Here is an 18,661-nt window from a genome sequence, read left to right on the forward strand (position 1 = left end):
ACAGAATGTTTATTTTGGGTGAACTATCCTATTAAAAGGAAGCACAGGCCTCAAACATTTTGTCAGTGCAAACACTTTACATTGACAGATGACTTAACTGACTGAGAGATGACTGTAATTTGTGTGAAGGAGCACATTACAGTCTGAAGTTAAAGTTCCAGCCAGCTATAACCAATTCTGTATGTATAAATACAAATTATGCATTTAGACAAGGACTTTCTGCATACATTAAGGAAAAACACTAGTTTACTGGCCCTTTAACATAGTCAACAAGTGAGTGTCGACAGAAGCGTTTCACATCCCTCCTCCCTTTATTTTACATGTGGGAAAATGCGCAACACAAAACTCTCGGTCGCTCAGTGCTGCCTTAATCACCAATCAAAATAACGCCCTGATCTCACCACAGCTTAATATAAAACATCAGCAACACTATGAAGAACACATGTCTCTTTTCTCTATTCATTATGAGGAAGGTGTTAGCACTAGCATGGGGTACTCACTAATTGGCCACCAGATGGTCATTATGTGGCATGTTGTGTGGAGGAGGTTTTGGAGGCTTGTTGCTGAGCACCTGGGGTGATTTCTGATTGGAGCTTTTCTTGACAGATGATTTATTCATGTCATGTCATTGGTCAGACCTCTGTAGCCACAAGGCACAAATTAAGGGGGTAGTATCCAAAATGCCCAGGCCACGGGTTACAAAGACCGGGCTCATTTACACAATGAGTCTTTAACAGTGTAAGGGGTCAGGCCATTCATTTGGTTCACTTTTTAGGAATTCACAGCGTAAGTTAATGTAACGTGTTTTGGTAAAGCTATAACTTCAGTATAGATGTCTAGAATGTATACGCTCTTTCCAAAGATGCTTTAAATTGATCAAAAGTTATGATTCAAGACATTATAATGTTACAAAAGATTTCTATTTCAGATAAATGCTGTTCTTCTGAACTTTCTATTCATCAAAGAAAGCTGACAAAATTCTACCCAGCTGTTTTCAACATAATAGTAATAATAATAAATGTTTTTTGAGCAGCAAATAAGAATATTAGAATGATTTCCGGAGTAATGATGCCAAAAATTCAGCTTTTTAAATCACACAAATAAATTACATTTTCAAATATATTCAAATAGAAAACAGTTATTTTAAACAGTAAAAATATTTAAAATTTTTTGCTGAATTTTGCAGGCTTGGTGAGCAGAAGAGACTTCTTGAAAAAACATTAAAATCTTACTGTTCAAAAACTTTTGACTGGTAGTGTAAATCAGAAAACATTAATTGAAGCTACACTGAAACATATATTGCTCTTTTTGTTTGTTTGTTTTCGTCTGTATATATCTTACATTTAACATTCGCTTTTAATTCTTCAGTCAGAAGCTTTGCGAGGCCAAGTCCCTTGCAATTATATATGCGCAATTTATGATGTGGTGCGCCTGAGTGCAAATATTTGGTTTCACTGTGTTCTTTCTGGGGTTAAACCCATATTATGTACTTCAAAGTTGAAAAACACTTGCACATGCGTGGAGTGTGACGCTCCCCTCTTCAGCCAGGCTGCGTGTGTAAAGCGGTTTGCCTAATTTACATCGGGTCATGTGCAGAGGTCATACTTGTGATTTTGCAGAAAGGCTTTGCTTGAGGTCACCAACAAACTTTCCAGATGTGGCAGAATGTCATCAAACATGCATAAACAGAACCGTGTAATTTTGTGACATTAGGATATTAAAGATGGCAGTTTGGTTTCCCAAGCAGAAACTTCATGGGTAACGCACCATAATTTAGGGTTTTTATTCACATTCGTATTTGTTGATGGGGGACAATGTGGGCTAAAATAAAATAAAATAAAATATATAACTGCAGTTTGTTTGAGATTAACTGGAATGCACAATGAAAAGACATGAATTTTGAAAATTGTGTTTTTGCAAATGAACTCTTCATAAAACACACACACACACACACACACACGTTCGTTTTTGTGAATTGTGGGGACTTTCCATAGACTTCTATAGTTTTTATACTGAGTATACGATATTGTCTATCCTCTAACCCAACCCTAACCCTAAACCTACCCCTTACAGGAAACATGTTTGCATCGTTACATTTTCAGACAAACACCATTTACCATTTTTAATAATTTTTTAACATTGTGGGGACCACAGGCCGGTCCCCACAATGTCAAAAATTTCAGGTTTTACTATCCTTGTGGGGACATTTGGTCCCCACAATGTAGCAAAAACAAGTACACACACACACACGTTTGTTTTTGTGAATTGTGGGGACTTTCCACAGACTTCTATAGTTTTTATACTGACCAAACAATATTGTCTATCCCCTAACCCAACCCTAACCCTAAACCTACCCCTTATAGAAAACATGTTTGCATTGTTACATTTTCAGATAAACAAAATTTACTATTTTAAATATTTTTTTAACATTGTGGGGACCGCAAAAATTTTTTTCATGTTTTTATAAGGAGTCTCTCATGCTCACCAAGGCTGAATTTATTTGATCCAAAATACAGCAAAAACAGTATTAACTGTGAAATATTTTTACAATTTAAATATATTTTAAAATGCAATTTATGATTCAAAGCTGAATTTTCAGCATCATTACTCTAGTCTTCAGTGTCAGCGATCATTATAATCATTTGCTCCTCAAGAAACTTTTATTATTATTAGTTCATGTTTTTAGGATTCTCTGATGAACTGAAAGTTTATTAATTTGTTTTGTATCAGCTCTTTTCTAAAAGTTTCTCTATAGTTTCTCTCTCCAGAGGTTAGCTGATGAGCCATGTCGCAGTTCATGTGTGCTGGAGACACTTGATCCAAAACAGCGAACTCATGCAGCCCTCATTGTCCTCCTACACAGGTTTTTGTGTGCAGAAGAAGCTCAGTTTGTTTAGCTTAATGGAGCATTCTAACCCCGCATGGCCAGGTGCCCGATGAAACATATGGTGAGAATCTACCCCAGGCAGAAGATGGAAGATTCATGAAGTGCTCACCGGCTCTCTGCTATACATCACTTGGGGCCAGGGGTCAACTGAAGAGAAGATTAGACTTCAGTCTGTCTCCGTTTCTTTTCGTTAAAGCGTTTGTAATCTTGCAGAGTAACACCACCGTGTGGATGTCAGAGTAATAGCAACAGGCAACGTATGCTTCTGCACACCAACAGCTATAAAAATAGACTGAATTTGTGAGGATTTTACTAATTATTGTATAAGGATATAAAACAACACACTCCATTGATTCATTGTTATTTTATTCATTATAAAGTACAGTAAAAACCCATTTAAAACATTAAATGTGAAAACAGTGGAATGCATTTCGGAAATAACATTTCATAAGCTTTGTGTGCGTCACGGATAGAAATCATAAAAATACACAGTATTGAAACCAACATCTGAAAATTAGAACTCTACTACTGTCCAAATATCGTTGTATGAATTATTGTACATGTGTGCAAAAAAATATTGTACTGTTTGTTATTGTACGCACAATGAGGTAGAGATGTTTTCATCCCTGCAAACATGATAAACACCAACGTATACTGGGTCTTTGAAGAACCTTTACTCAGCATTAGCATGTATCTGTAAAAAAGCACCAATGACTTTTGCACCAACGACATTTAAAAAAAAACAACAACAACAACTACCCTGATAGCACACATACATCTCGGAGACGTCTATTTGACGTCTGCATTTACATTTGCAAGATGTAGTTTGCTCATCTGCAGTATGTCTATTGGATGTTTCCTATCAGATGTCAAATAAACGTCTATTAGATGTCTTTAAGATGTTTATGATTTAGAATGTTTGTAAAACTGACATCTTACAGACGTCTGCCAGATGTTTGTACACAGCAGATGCTTTCCAGATCAAGAGATCTTTAACAGACATCTTGCAGACAAACATGTGCTATCTGGGTACTTGATTCCCTGTTTTCTTATGATTTCATAGATCGTACAACATTAAAAGAGCATGCAAAAAGCAATAGCATATTTTCTCAAAGTCAACTTTGTATAGCGTCCTGTTGTTTATAGCTGAGGAAACATTTCATGAGCATTTTGATGCTGCTACATTGTCCGTTGTAGCTGTAATCTGAACCTGACATGCACTAATAAATCATTAATGCAGTAAGATACCGTGGTGAAAACATGCAAAAGATAAACTTGTATTCTTGTGATTAATTACAAAGTGCCAAAGTCAACTGACATCACATTTATGTACGGATGATTTTGTTTTAGGCTAGTTTATTCTGTATATTTAGTTTCATATCAAAAAGAAAAGGTAAACGTGTCGTCTTCTTGGTGTTTGGAGATTATCCACATTGTGATAAGACGCTGCTCCTCTGCTGGAGTTTTTCAGAGTTTTTCACCTCTATTGTTAAGGTTACTGGATCATTCAATCCAAATCGTGCGGAGGCCATAGCTTGGAAGAGCTGGGCCTGATATTCAGTCTCTGGCTTTGCTTTCTCGTGTAATTGCTTCTCCTTTGGAGTGAGTTCATCTCCTTCAGGTACCTAAATAATTAAAATACATTTTTTGTTGCTGTTGTTGTGTTTTTTTTTTTTTTTTTTTTGTAAATACATTTACATTTATGTATGCAGCAGATCATCTGTGACGCTGGACCACAAAACCAGTCTTAAGTAGCACGGGTATATTTTTAGCAATAGTCAGAAATACATTGTATGGGTCAAAACTATCGATTTTTCTTTTATCCCAAAATCATTAGGATGTTAAGTAAAGATCATGTTCCATGAAGATATTTTGTAAATTTCCTAGCGTAAATATATCAAAACTTAATTTTTGATTAGTAATTTGCATTGCAACTTTAAAGGCGATTTTCTCAATATTTTGATTTTTTTTTTTTTTTTTTTTTTTTTTTGCACCCTCTATCCTAACAATACATACATAAATGGAAAGCTTATTCATTCAGCATTTCAGATGATGTATACATCTCAATTATTATATATATATATATATATATATAAAAACCCTTCTGACTGGTTTTGTCACATTTTATTAAAAATACAGCCCTGTACTATACTGCCATCCCATGGCATAAGGGCATAATTTTTCTTTTCTTTTTTCTTTCTCTCTTTTTTTTTCAATTTAATTTAACTATTGGTAACGTAAACTTTGACAAGGTGTTTTCCCTGTTAGAATATTATACAAAAAAAAGACAACAAAATTAATAAGGAAGAAAAACATTCTTACTTCAGAGGACACTCTTTGCAGCCATATTTTCTCCTCATCTGTGAACTCCATCGCAAAACTGAAACCAGTAAATAATTTATCAGTTAATAATAGCAAACTATTAAAAAAGAAGTTCTTAAAAAGAGGTTAGACTAAACGTCAGACATTGCTTTAAAGATAAACGTTGACGTAAGCTGCTGACGCCTATCATCCTGTTGTTTATAAGCCTCCGTTTATGAGTCTTAATCATAAACAATGACCTAATATGCTTTTAGATGCTTAAAAATCCCACTTAATGTCTGCATCAGACAGAGAACATAATATCATTGAATTCATAATGTCATTTACGCTATTTTAAGGAAAGACAGCACAAGCAGCCTACATTTTTCAAACAAACAGCGTTTTACTATGTGAATGTGAAAGTGAAATTAAACAGGATAGCCCACTGGCTTGTTTTTCTTTAAAATAACGTAGTTTGCCAGAAGAAAGGAACATTTCAAATTAAAAACTGAGATTTGATTCTTGTCGTATAGACAGTCTCACTTAATTTGTCGAAGATCGGCATCATTATACAGAATCTACTGCTTCCTTATATAGGTCGAGTTATATAATGTATGTTACAGTATCGACGCGTCGTTTGACTACAGTAATAATGTAAAATATTAATGACCTGTCTTAAGACGTCTGTTCCTATAGTTTGTCACTCACTCTTTCCCACAGATATATAAAATGATTTTGACTTACCTTTTAAGGAAAATCATTTAACGTACAAAATCCTTTTTTCGTTAAAAGCAGCGCCGAGTTCGGTTTAAATGGTAGTTACAGCATTACTCTTCAACAAAACCGTTTACGAGTGAACAGCAAAAAAAACCTCAAAAGTCTATATGTGAATAAACATCCTGTCGACAAAACCTCCGCTGTTGAAACGTCCAGAAAATAGATACTTTCACTACAGCAGTGAAAATAAGCTATAATATGTCCAAAAATATTAAAACATTAAAGTCTCGTACGTGTTTACTACTGGCTCGTCTGTCCGGTTAGACGAACGATCTGCACTCACACGATTTCTTTTAAATCACTTGAACAACGCAAGTGAAAGTGAAAGTAACATTGCGCTTTACGTAAACAACGTTATTGTGCATTGTGCACCAGTTCTCATGTTGATTTTAAGCAAGAAATTCCAACAATAACAACTTTCGACCTGTATTTTAAGTCGTTTTATTTCATCTCCAACAACATCAGACAACCAAGACATTATTGTCATTTACCCATTCACATATATTGATAGAAAAGGCCCTTTCCTGTAACAAAGGATAATGGATATCTGACAAATAAACATTCCCAGGATAATTTTACAGTTGTTTTTTTTTAAAGCAAAGTATTGACAGTTAATCAGGTCTACAGACTTTCAGACAACTGAATGATTAGTTATAAAATCTTGTCACTGATTTAAAACCTGAGCCCCTGAACCACACGGATCCAGTTGAGAAGTTATGGATCATCTATGAGTAATAGCAGCACGCTGCTGCCCAGTGGCATCTGAGCATATGGCATATAAAGGAAGAGTTGGCAGGAAGTTTAGGGAGTTTAGAATTCCTCCTCTGCGTTCCGGGTTCTTGAGGCCTTCAGCTCCTTGAGTCGCTCCATGCAGTCCTTTAGACTCCTCTCTCCATGCACCTTGTTGTCACGAGTCCTAACGTTCACCGTGTCACTGCTCTTCTCCTTCTCTCCCACCACTGTCATTGCATCAATCATAAATGTTAGTTTTACTCTTTTTGTTTAAAAAGGTTTGATTGACATTTGTCAATTAAATTTGTAATTTACATGTTATCCTGGACCACTCACCTAAAATGAAATTGTACTGAGCCAACTGAGCATTTCTGATCTTCTTGTTCAAGGTGCTGCCTGGGTCCAGATCCACATCCGTCATCAACCCTACCTTGTGGAACTCCTGTTGTACCTGAGATTGACAAGGATGGTTTTTAATAATGTCTTGGAAGTTTATGTTGGAATTAGAGCTAACCGCTACCATGGTACATTGCAAGCAGAACGTACTCTCTGGGCGTACTCTTCACAAGTGGGTCCTACAGGAACCACCATCACCTGACGTGGGGACAGCCACAGTGGCCTGTGGGAAATAAAAGCAGGAGAATTTGGCATTTGCACATATGGTGTGCGACTAAACATTATTACGTGAGTCTCCTCCTTAGCCGTACCACTTTCCACCATAGTTTTCAGTCAGGATGGCGATCATGCGTTCCACTGAACCCAGGATTGCTCTGTGGATGATCACGGGTCTCTTCTTGTCATCACCATCATGGCTGAAGAGAGACCAAATTTGGGTTACAAAGTCAGCAACTTGCACAGTTAAAAATACAGGAGGGGTGTAGTAATAAAATATAACCACAAAATGTCACTGTTGGACAGGAAACAGAAACTGGTCTGACGTTTTCATTTTTTCTTATTATGTTACATTGGAAATCAGGCAATGTTTACTTAAGTAAACATACCTCACAAATGTAAGATTGAAGCGAATGGGCAACTGGAAGTCCAGCTGAATGGTGGCACATTGGTGATACCTGCCGATGGCATCCTTTATCTGGATATCAATCTGAATCACACACACACACACACACAAAAATTGAGTGTAAAGTCATTTCATAAGTGTTCATATTTTATATTATGCTTTATTATATTATGATTTGTTTGTACCTTTGGTCCATAGAAAGCTCCATCACCAGGATTCAGAACCCAATTCTCTCCAAAATCATTCAGGCTGTTCTCCAGTTGCTAAAACAATAAACAAGGGCTTACTGAAGTCAGACTGTCTAACTAGAAAAGATATGACATGATTCATCTTACATATTACAAGATATTAACTGTATTAAACACTAACAGTAATAACAGACTCATACAAATTGATGAGATGGCATGATAGTAGTATAACGACATCATAAGGGGCTTTCGCACCGCGTAGTTCTAGAAACTAGCCAGCATAGTGGTTCCTAGAGAAACAATTTCCTCCTCGGGCCATTTTCCTGGTTGCATTCACACCATCAACAGGAACTGTGAAGTGGCCGGCAGTGACGTCTTTATTCACTTTTTTTTTGTTGTTGTCGTGGGTTAACGTTTATAGAATGTAAACACAATTTACACGATTGAAAGAGCATGAAAAATCTGACTAAATTTCCCGTGACAACTTGCTGCAGTGTTACATATCACTGAGGCTTAGAAAAAAACAACGCTGCAGACAACAGGCAGCTAAATGATATTATCAGTGCTTTCTGTGTTCGTGGAATAAATACACTACCGGTCAAAAGATTATATATATATATATATATATATATATATATATATATATATATATATATATATATATATATATATATATATATATATATATAAAAAACACACACACACACACCACACACACATCCAAATAATGCTGGTTCTCCATCACGTGCTCAGATGAAGCGGCATTTACTACATAAAATCGTAGCTCACTGAGAAGCTATGCAATATCGAGTTAAAGATCCGGGATGATACATATCCGATTTTAAACTTGATACCGCATAGCTTGTCAGTGAACTAACTGCATCCGATTTTTTGCACAGCCCTAATTTCTACAAATGCCAGGTAGCCGGTGTTTTGTGTGCGTACACTTTCGTCACTGGTAGTTCCCATAGAACTGTTTTAGACGCTACTCTGAAGTATGACCTAATTTAGTTCCCCTTAATGGAGTTCCTAGAACCAAATAAAAGCGGGTGCTTCCGCCAATAGTTCTAGGAACTATAAAAAGGTTCCTCCGATGCGAAAGCCCCCTTATGCACACATGGTGTCTTGCAGCCTACATACAAATTTTTACCGACCCAAACTTCTGAACACTAGTGTATGCACACTGGTTTGCTTATGCTCTTTTTGTGTCCAGTTTTACCCTCTCAGCCTGGTCCCACACTTCAGGTTCTCCTAGGAACTTCTCTGGCCTGGTGGAAAGGTTCAATTTGAAGGTGAAGCCAAACACATCATACACTGTACGCAGGAAGTTCAGGCAACCCTTTATCTCAGACTCGATCTATTAGGTAGGAAAATGGGTAAAGAGGTAAGATGAGGAGAATAATGACCTCTTGATTGCAATTCATACAAAAAAAAAAACATTAACAGGCTCATGAACCAAACATAGTCCTTTAACACAATGAAAAATTTTGTGCTTCAACACCTTAAAGGCATAGTTCACCCAAAAATTAAAATTCTGTCATTTATTACTCACCCTCATGTTTTTCCAAACTCGTAAGACTTTCGTTCATCTTTGGAACACAAATAAAGATATTTTTAATGAAATCCAAGAGCTCTCTGACCCTCCATGGACCGTAAGCGTCCTACCACACTCAAGGTCCAGAAAAGTACCAAGAACATCGACAACGTAGTCCATGCCATCAGTAGTTCAAACACAGGTTTATGGACCTTGAACGTGGTAGGAGTCTTGCTGTCTATAGAGGGTTAGCGAGCTCTCGGATTTTATGAAAAATATTTTAATTTGTGTTCCAAAAGATGAAGAAAGGTCTTACGGGTTTGGAACGACATGAGGGTGAGTAGTTAACGACTGAAATTTCATTTTTGGGTGAACTATCCTTTTAAAACCAATACATTTCAATGGCTTTTCCAGTTGATTACTCAATAATAATAAAATAATTCTACAGAGATCAAAAATAAAAAGCATAACCTGACATTTCCATTATTTTTTTTTTAATTGTTAAAAGGAAACCCTAAATGGCAAGTCACAAAAAAGCATCATGTATTCCAAAGTAACTTGCCTGGTCCATAGAGCAGAAGATGTGCGCGTCATCTTGTTGGAAACGTCTGACTCTGGTCAGGCCAGTAAGTGCTCCAGACAACTCGTTACGGTGCAGGACCCCAAAATCAGCCATACGCAGAGGCAGTTCCCTCCAAGAGCGTGGCCGGTGGTCAAACATCAGACTGGCAAATAAGAAACACGTTTACATAAGAAAAAACTTGCAAATAATGATTTTCCTTGCTTAACACGTCAAAATTTCTGTTATTTAGCATCGTAGTGAACACAAATTTTGTACCAGTGTCCAGGGCAGTTCATGGGCTTGAGAGCAAAGATCTCCTTCTCCACCTCAAAGGAGAACATGTTTTCGCTGTAATGCTGCCAGTGTCCTGAGGTTTGCCATAGTTTGCTGTTGTAGATGTTCGGTGTGACCACTTCCTGGAATCCCCTCTTTCTGTATTCACTCTGCACAATAAAATAAAATGAAATGTAGCACAGTACAACAAAAAAAAAAAAATGTCGGTGAAAATACATAAATATGCAAGTGGTTGGCTCACAATCATTAACAGGGTCCTTGAAGTGGACCAACCTATCCATTACATGGTCTACTGAACCATGACATCCATAAAATGCAATTTAGCATATCCTAATAGACCTCTGCAAACCCTGCTCTACATCACACCCTTGTTTTGTCGGCTATAGTAAATTTTTAAATGGATGATATCGGCTCTGTAGTAACAGAATGAACTATGAATTCAAAATGGGGGGGAAAACTCACCCTAATAAACTCAATCAGCGTGTTATAGATGTAGGCTCCTTTAGGCAGAAAGAAACAGCTACCCGGACTCAGGTCGTGGAAGAAAAACAAGTCTTGCTCCTGGAAAGACAAAAGCGAAGAGAGAGAGAGTGCGTGTAAAACATTAAAGGTAAGAAAAACAATTATTTTAGAAGTCAGGAATTAAAAGGAGAATATAGGAGGTTGCAAAGGAAAAGAACTAGAAGTTTAAACGAGCAAGAGAGACTTAAAAAAATAGGACAAATGGCTGATTATGCTCTTGCTTTTGTTGTGACAAAGTGTTCCCTATGCACCCATCAGCATGCCCATGAACAGATGGCACATTAAGGAGACAGACATCTGCCTTCTTTATGGGCACAGTCCCCGTTCTCTCCCCACCCAGCCCACCTATCAGACCTGTCGTCAGTCACCACAGATTCGAGACTCCCTACACAGTGCATCAAATGAAATCTGCCTGAGTCATTAGCACACCGAGGTGTCCACATGTCCTCTGGTGCGAGCAGTTTTGTCCCCCAAATGTTCAGTGGAAAATGGCTTTTTGTATTAATTTGCACACTGCTGACTTTTTATAATTATTCACTGCCAGCTGTGAGGATGTGCATACATGGATTTGCGATTTACAGTTGAAGTCAAAAGTTTACATACACCTTGCAGAATCTGAAAAATGTTAAAAATGTTACCAAAATAAGAGAGATCATACAAAATGCATGTTATTTTTTTATTTAGTACTGACCCGAATACAATATGTATACGTTTACATATAGCCCACAAGTTGAATTTATAAAAATGACCCTGTTCAAAAGTTTACATACATTTGATTCTTAATACTGTGTTGTTACCTGAATGATTCACAGCTGTGTGTGTGTGTTTTTTTTTGTTTAGTGATAGTTGTTCATGAGTCCCTTGTTTGTCCTGTAGTTAAACTACCCACTGTTCTTCAGAAAATTCCTTCAGGTCCCACAGTTCTTTTATTTTTTAGCATTTTTGTGTATTTGAACCCTTTCCAACGACTATATTATTTTGAGGTTCATCTTTTCACACTGAGGACAACTGAGGAACTTATACGCAGCTATTACAGAAGGTTCAAACACTCACTGATGCTCCAAAAGGGAAAAAAAACATGTATTAAGAGACAGGGGGTGAAAACCTTTTCAATTTGTAGATCAGGGTAAACTGAACTTATTTTGTCTTCTGGAGAACATGTAAGCATCTTCTATAGCTTTTGAATGGCAGTACTTAATGAAAAAGAAAAAAAAAAACAAAAAAAAAACAAGAAATCAGATATTTAGGCAAAATAAAAAAAAATGTACACATCTTCATTCTGTTCAAAAAAACACCCCCGGCTCTTAATGCAATGCTTTTCCTCCTGAAGCATCAGAGAGCGTTTGAACCTTCTGTAATAGCTACATGAGTCACTCAGTTGTCCTCAGTGTAAAAAAGATACAGAATACAGAATCATACAGTCATTGTTGGAAAGAGTTCAAATACTCAAATGCTGAAAAACCAATTAAGAATCAAGTGTAACATACAACATTTGAACAGGGTCATTTTTATAAATTCAACTATTATGTTCTCGTGCACAATATGTAAATATATTTTATGTAAAATATCATATTCAGGTCGGTACTAAATAAAAAAAATAACATGCATTTTGTACGATCCCTCTTATTTTGCTAAAAGAATTAACATTTTGCAGGTTCTGCAAGGTGTGTGTAAACTTTTGACTTCAACTGTAAGTCAGTACTATGCACCATTAGTATTTTAATTCCTATCAAAGTATTTAAATAAAGTATGATTTACATAATCCATAGGCAAAGATTACCACTGACGCAGCGCTTTGCGTACTTTTGGCGGCTATGGTATGAATAAAATTTTCCTCATGTTTTTGTGATGAGCTGCCACATCCGTATGTCATGTATATTTCTAGCTTATCTGTAAACAGTGCCTGAATGTACGGTAAAATGGTTTAGAGTAAAAATCCATTACATATTTTAAATGAGCGGTGGGTTTTGATCACGTATGCATGTAAATTTTCACACATCCACACATACCCTTCCTAGTTTGCGATGATCCCTGTTCTTGGCTTCTTCCTGAAATTTCTCCCATTCTTTCAGCATCTTAGGATCAGGGAAAGAGATGCCATAGATCCTTTGGAGGCTCTCCATGTCAGCTTTGCCCTCCCAGTAAGTAGAAGAATTCTGTGATATACATCATTTGGGATTATACATCAAGCTGTAGGGATAATATGCCTAATGTACAGGTTGGGATAATATGACGTGTGGAAGAGAGTTTTAATAAAGTTAGTTTCTAGTTCTACAGGGATACTGGGGAAATTTTAAGAAAAAGGCTGAATTGTGCACCTTGTGGATCTTCAAGGCCTTGATCTTTCCTGTATGTCTTACATGAGGCCCTCTGCACAGATCGATCAAAGGTCCACACCTACAGAACCAATAGCAAAATGTTTTAATAAACTAAGGTATAAATACGTTGTACATACGCTACAAAAAGAAAAGTTTGAGGACAGTAAGATTTTTAAAATGTTTTTGAAAGAAGTCACCAAGACTGTATTAATTTGACCAAAAATACAGTAATATTGTGAAATATTATTAAGATTTAAAATAACTGTTTTCTATTTCAATGTATTTTCCAATATAAGTTATTCCTGTGGTGGCAAAACGTTCAGCAGCCATGCCGATTTGGCATTCAAAAAACATTACTTATTGTCAATGTTGAAAACAGTTGCGTGATTCTTTCAGTTGTGCTTTGATTCAGAATTTTTGATGAATAGAAAGTTCAAAAGAACAGCATTTATTTTAAATTGAAATCTTTTGTAACAATGTAAAAGTCTTTTCTGACACTTTCAATCAATTTGATGTGTTTCTGCTGAATAGAGGTACTATTTTCTTCAAACCTTTTGAATGTCAGTGTAAATAGACTTTAAAATTAATTGCAAACAAAAATCATACCTGTAAACTGTAGTTGTTGGGGTGGTAACCTTTTCATTTAGGATCCTGCACTTGAATTTGTTGTACTAGAAGAAAGAGAAACAGAATTCACTAGTCTGAACTTCAAGGCACTAGAGTGTAAAGGGTATATTCATAGCATGAGCTTATATTTCTCGCTCTCGGAAAGAAAGCGCCTACCTTGAACATCTCCAACAGAGTCTCCTTCTTCACCTCCAGCCTTTCAAAGGGCTGCTTCTCTTTGATGATCTTCTTACACAAGTTCTCCAAACAGGGGAAATCATTACTCGATACACCTCTGAGAATCGGCAGGCGAGGAAGGGAGGACAGAAAAAGAAAAGTACACAAAGGTGCACAGATTTCATTAAAAACATAAGCTCTTTTTAAATAAAAACTAGAGTGCAAAGCACTCACAAATCTCACAGATTTGTGAGTGCTTTTTTTTAAAGAGATTTAAAGAGACTTTAGTCTACCAGCAGTCTTCTATGACAAAGCAATGCATTTTCAGAAAATCACCTATTCTGGACTAGACAGAGCCATGCTAATAAACAAGGCCTTGACAGCGATATTATCAAAATGAATAACATTTGCATATATTGGCTTTCAACAAGTAAACTACAGCACCTTCCGGCTTATCTAAAGCCACTGCACTGATCCTGGTCAAATCTAAAGGTCATGTAATTGTTAAAAGGAATGAAAAAACTAAATGTTTTATTTCTTGGCTAGCTACTTAGCATAATTTCTAACCACAGATGAATTAATGTGACTTTTTAAGCTCTGACTGACAATTCTAAACAATAGTTGGTAAACGGACACAACAGTGACTTGCATTAGCATGGATGACAACAGTCGTAAGAAGCATATTAGAATTAGACTGTTGTCCGCTCTGTAATACTAAAGTTCCTTTGATGAACAACCCAAATCACCCATTTAATTTTAAAAAAACTTATGTTTTACTCACTCGTTTTCAAGAAACATGTCATAGTAAAAGCCATTCTCAATGGGCGGCCCGTAACAAAGGCATCCTCCGTAGACTCGCTCCATGGCCTCTCCCATTATGTGGGCACTGGAGTGCCAATAAACCTTAAGAAAAAAAGGTTTTAAATAATATGCATTCTTTCAATCATCTAAACAATCATTCATAATGTAAATATTTTCTCCATGCTCACAAATGTCCACTGGTACTGTGGACTAGCATTCATTAAAATGAAAAACATAAATCTAAACCTGAGCAAAAAACAAACAAACAAAATAAAAAAAACTCTAAACTTACTGCTTGTGCTTCTTCGTCATCGAATTTGAGAAACACTATACTGCAGTCTCCCTCTAAGGGCCTGTCCAGATCCCACACCTCACTGTTCACTTTGGAGATCACAGTATTATCAGCAAGGCCTTGGCTGTTAAGAAAAACACATTACAAGTTATTAAAAGTTAGCTTGAGTTGGAAGCATAATGCAAGCAAGCAATTCACTACGAAAACAATGTTTGTGCCTTTAAGTGAGAGGGAGAGGTTTAAGTTTAAGGTACACTTTATAAAAAAAATGGGGCATTCTACAGAATTGGTTCAAAGTCAGAGTTGGAAACATCTTGAAAAAAAAAAAATGTGTATTTTTCCTCAAATTTTGTATGTATGCAAATTGTTTAATATTCAAGGTAGGTGACCAAATCACATTACTGAATTTTAACCCACATACTAAAACACTACTAAAACATACTAAAATACAAAAAAAATTGCATAACTGTACTAAAATTTAGTTTATTTTCCCCAATTAAAGGATTATGTGTTCCTTTTTGTCACTACCGAAACGATGCCATTTTTGGGTCATGACTGTTACGGTAGTGACAGTTTCATGGGATAAACCCCCCCCTCAAAAACAAAGATGTCACTACCAAAACTTTATCAAATGAATCAGTCGTGACTGTTTCGGTGACAATTTTAGATACTTTTAAACCTAGCACAAAGATGCTGATCAACATATGGTTAGCTAGCACAGTTCTGAACAGTTGCACATGTATAAAAACTAAATGTTATGGAATAACTATATATTACACTTACTGATATTTTAATATTATTGTGGGTTTCAACAGATAATAAAAGGATCTTAGGGTGCTTTCACATCTGTAGATCGAATGCTTTGTTTCAAAACAGGGGTTAAAATTATTGCAATGTTGCTTTTTATTCATGGTGCGGTGCGCTTTCACACAGCAAAGTTTCTAAGCGGGCCAAATGTGGTAATAAAAGTCACGCGCGAGTAAACTGTCCTCTCATTGGTCAAAGTTCCACATTTTTTTCCGGGATTCCGCTTAGCTGTCATCTGTCATCTGTCAGGATGGAACAACAACAGCTTTGCAGGCTTATTGTTGCATTTTTTTTTTTTTTAGGTATCATTATATTAATTTATAATTTGGAGCAGGAGTCCAGGATTCGTCAGGAAAACATTTTTAAAACACACCTACTACAAACAGAGCAATAAGACGGCATTATAAAATATAAAGGCGCACTTTGATTTTGAATGGCGCAGACAGACACAGGTTAATTTTAAGTGGTATTAGCAAAACAACAAAGCTACTGCTGTTCATGGAACTGTAATTACCCATTATACAGTGTCATAAAGCCTGGTTCGTTGGTCCACTGGATCGGATTGCTTTCTCACTACAACCGAACCGCTCCAGGGTTCGTTTGAAAGTGTACCGAGACCACCTCTTCAAGGAGGTCTCGGTACGCTTCTTTGGTCCGCTTTTGGTGCACACTCGAGTGTGACTGCTACAGTCACACCTGCCCACACGAACCGCACAAAGAGGGAAAACGAACTCTAGTGCGATTCAACCGAACTAAATGAGGCAGGTGTGAAAACACCCTTAGTAAACATCTAAAATTTGAATACTTAAATGATTTTTAGATGTGTTTTTTGGTTGTGGGACAGCAGTTTGAACCAATTCTGTAGAATGGCCCATATAACAATTCACACATCATTAATAAGTTTACACTATAAATATTGTTGGCTCTGTGACAATTTCCATGTTCCTCTATTAGAAGTTGCTTTGGATAAAAAAAGGGTCTGCTTTGGTGCCTTGGTGTTTATAAGTTGTATTTATAGACTTGAAAAATACATAAATGAGCTTGAAGGCAAGTTTATAAATCTTTCATTGCTAACCATGTTTCATTTAGTTAGTCACAAACCTGATGCCACAAGCAACCTGGTACGGTGTGGTCTTCCAGGACTCCCCATCTACTACTTTTCCATCGGGCAGCGTGATCTTGATGGGCTTGCTCTCTTTTGCTGCTTTCTCAGCCAGCAGGCCATCATGTTCTGCCTTCAGCTTGTTATAAATGGACAGACGCTCATCGATGTACTGTGGCTGAGGATTCAACTATAGAGAAGAAAGGGACAAAACTATAATGTAATCACTGTCCATTGTTTTAAGGGTCCCTCACAAGTGTACATATGATAAATAATAAACAATAGCACATTTTAGCATTACAGGACCTATATTGTCTTTACAATTATGAACCAAACCAAGCCCATCCTCCTTTGGAGTTAAGTCATGAATTCACATACTGTATGCCAAATATTTACATAATGTTAAATAATGTGTGTGATACTAGCCACATGCTTAATAATGCATTTATTAGATTATGCAGAGCATGGAATCTTTTAAGTCCATTGTGGAATATGCAAGTGTTGCAAAACAGTGCAATACCCTAAACAACAGTGTAATACAAGCACCAACCTCAGCCCTGCCACCTGCATCTCCACCAGCATTCTTGTTTTTCTTCTTCCCTCCATCTTTGCCATTCTGAAAGAAAGGGTGTGACGTTAGTGGTTATTAATTTCAACTGTCAATTAGTTGTTCATGTCAACAATGTAAAGAGTTCAAACTTTACACTCCACCCACTGTAAAGTGATACAGAAACAAAACATGACTGCAAACCTATAAATAAACATATTAAATATCTATATTGCACACTAGTCAACTTGTTTCAAAGACCCCAAAAACTACAAAATAAACCATTCAAGGTTTTGACAGCAACATGCTGTGACTCTCGGAGGACTTCACTAGCTAGTCAGCTAACTGCATGCACATACCTTCTTCTCGTCCATTTTCAAATCCTTCATTTGTTCGGTAACGCTCTCATCCGCCATAATTAGACGAAAATATCACAAACACGAACACGATCCAACAGTTTACAGTTTTGTACAGTCTGATTTCAGGACACCGGTATACACGTTTCCCGGATATAGCAGGGAAGACAATGCTGATGCAACGATATGATAGATTTGTAACGTTATCCCTGATTGGTGATTCACTTTGATTGACGTAAGTGTAAGCCAATCATCAGGCAGAACAGTTCATTTCTGGCGCAGTAAGATGATGCAACGCGAACGACATCCTATAAAAGGTAAAACAGGCTTTTACTGTACCTACGTCTGTAATGTTATTGCTAATTATAATATAATGTGCACTTTTAGTCAGAGAAATAACAACAACAACATGAAATATTCTTCAGCAGACGCAAAATACAGGGGTTCAATTCGAAGCTGTATAAAAGCAACGCATTCTAGTGGCACCTAGTGGGCAGAAATGAGAAGCGCAACTATTAATAATAACGTAATGTGACACAGTGGTGTACAAACAGCACCTTAGAGGCTACTTATACAAAAGGCATTTGTTTACATCGAGTATTTATAGCAAACCTCCTGGGTACTACACATTATTTACCTCTAACTACTACTTCTAACTTAGCCTGTTATTTCATAAGCAAGGCTCTTGAACTGAAAGCCCTAGTGGACTGGAAAGTGTGTATTTTATCAAATGGGGCGTAGAGAAGTTTGTGGAAGTGAAGAGTGTCATTAGTAAAGCAAAGAGTTTTGTTTAGGATCAGGATTTACTATAACATTTTTTTTTTTTTGGTTCGCTTTTTT

The 18,661-nt window shown here is 36.7% G+C and overlaps 1 protein-coding gene and 1 long non-coding RNA gene across 2 annotated transcripts; both read right to left on the reverse strand.

Annotated features, from left to right (window-relative positions):
- Window positions 1–3,236: 3,236 nt before the first annotated feature.
- On the reverse strand, window positions 3,237–6,267 carry LOC127165892 (uncharacterized). The gene is made up of 3 exons (XR_007827834.1): window positions 5,933–6,267; window positions 5,210–5,267; window positions 3,237–4,512 (listed from the first exon to the last, which is right to left on the reverse strand). It is a non-coding gene; the product is annotated as an uncharacterized LOC127165892 (long non-coding RNA).
- A 141-nt stretch (window positions 6,268–6,408) lies between these two features.
- Window positions 6,409–18,009, reverse strand: tars1 (threonyl-tRNA synthetase 1). The gene is made up of 19 exons (XM_051110843.1): window positions 17,825–18,009; window positions 17,469–17,534; window positions 16,918–17,108; window positions 15,010–15,133; window positions 14,698–14,819; window positions 13,917–14,034; window positions 13,740–13,804; window positions 13,134–13,212; window positions 12,825–12,971; window positions 10,756–10,854; window positions 10,276–10,442; window positions 10,000–10,162; window positions 9,123–9,260; window positions 7,901–7,978; window positions 7,699–7,799; window positions 7,405–7,509; window positions 7,244–7,316; window positions 7,034–7,148; window positions 6,409–6,924 (listed from the first exon to the last, which is right to left on the reverse strand). The coding sequence occupies exons 1-19, from the start codon at window positions 17,879–17,881 to the stop codon at window positions 6,776–6,778; spliced, it is 2,157 nt and encodes a 718-aa protein (XP_050966800.1). The 5' UTR covers window positions 17,882–18,009; the 3' UTR covers window positions 6,409–6,775.
- Window positions 18,010–18,661: the final 652 nt, after the last annotated feature.

Source organism: Labeo rohita, chromosome 5, assembly GCF_022985175.1.
Source record: "Labeo rohita strain BAU-BD-2019 chromosome 5, IGBB_LRoh.1.0, whole genome shotgun sequence".
NCBI classification, from domain to species: domain Eukaryota; kingdom Metazoa; phylum Chordata; class Actinopteri; order Cypriniformes; family Cyprinidae; genus Labeo; species Labeo rohita.

Bases quoted from the DNA above. Each gene is read 5' to 3' on its own strand.
- tars1 (XM_051110843.1), bottom strand. From the start codon at position 17,881: ATGGCGGATGAGAGCGTTACCGAACAAATGAAGGATTTGAAAATGGAC. The intron at 7,510-7,698 runs GTATGTTTACTT...GTCTCTCTTCAG, and splicing joins TTCAATCTTACATTTGTGAG to CCATGATGGTGATGACAAGA. The intron at 6,925-7,033 runs GTGAGTGGTCCA...ATGCAATGACAG, and splicing joins TCAGTACAATTTCATTTTAG to TGGTGGGAGAGAAGGAGAAG.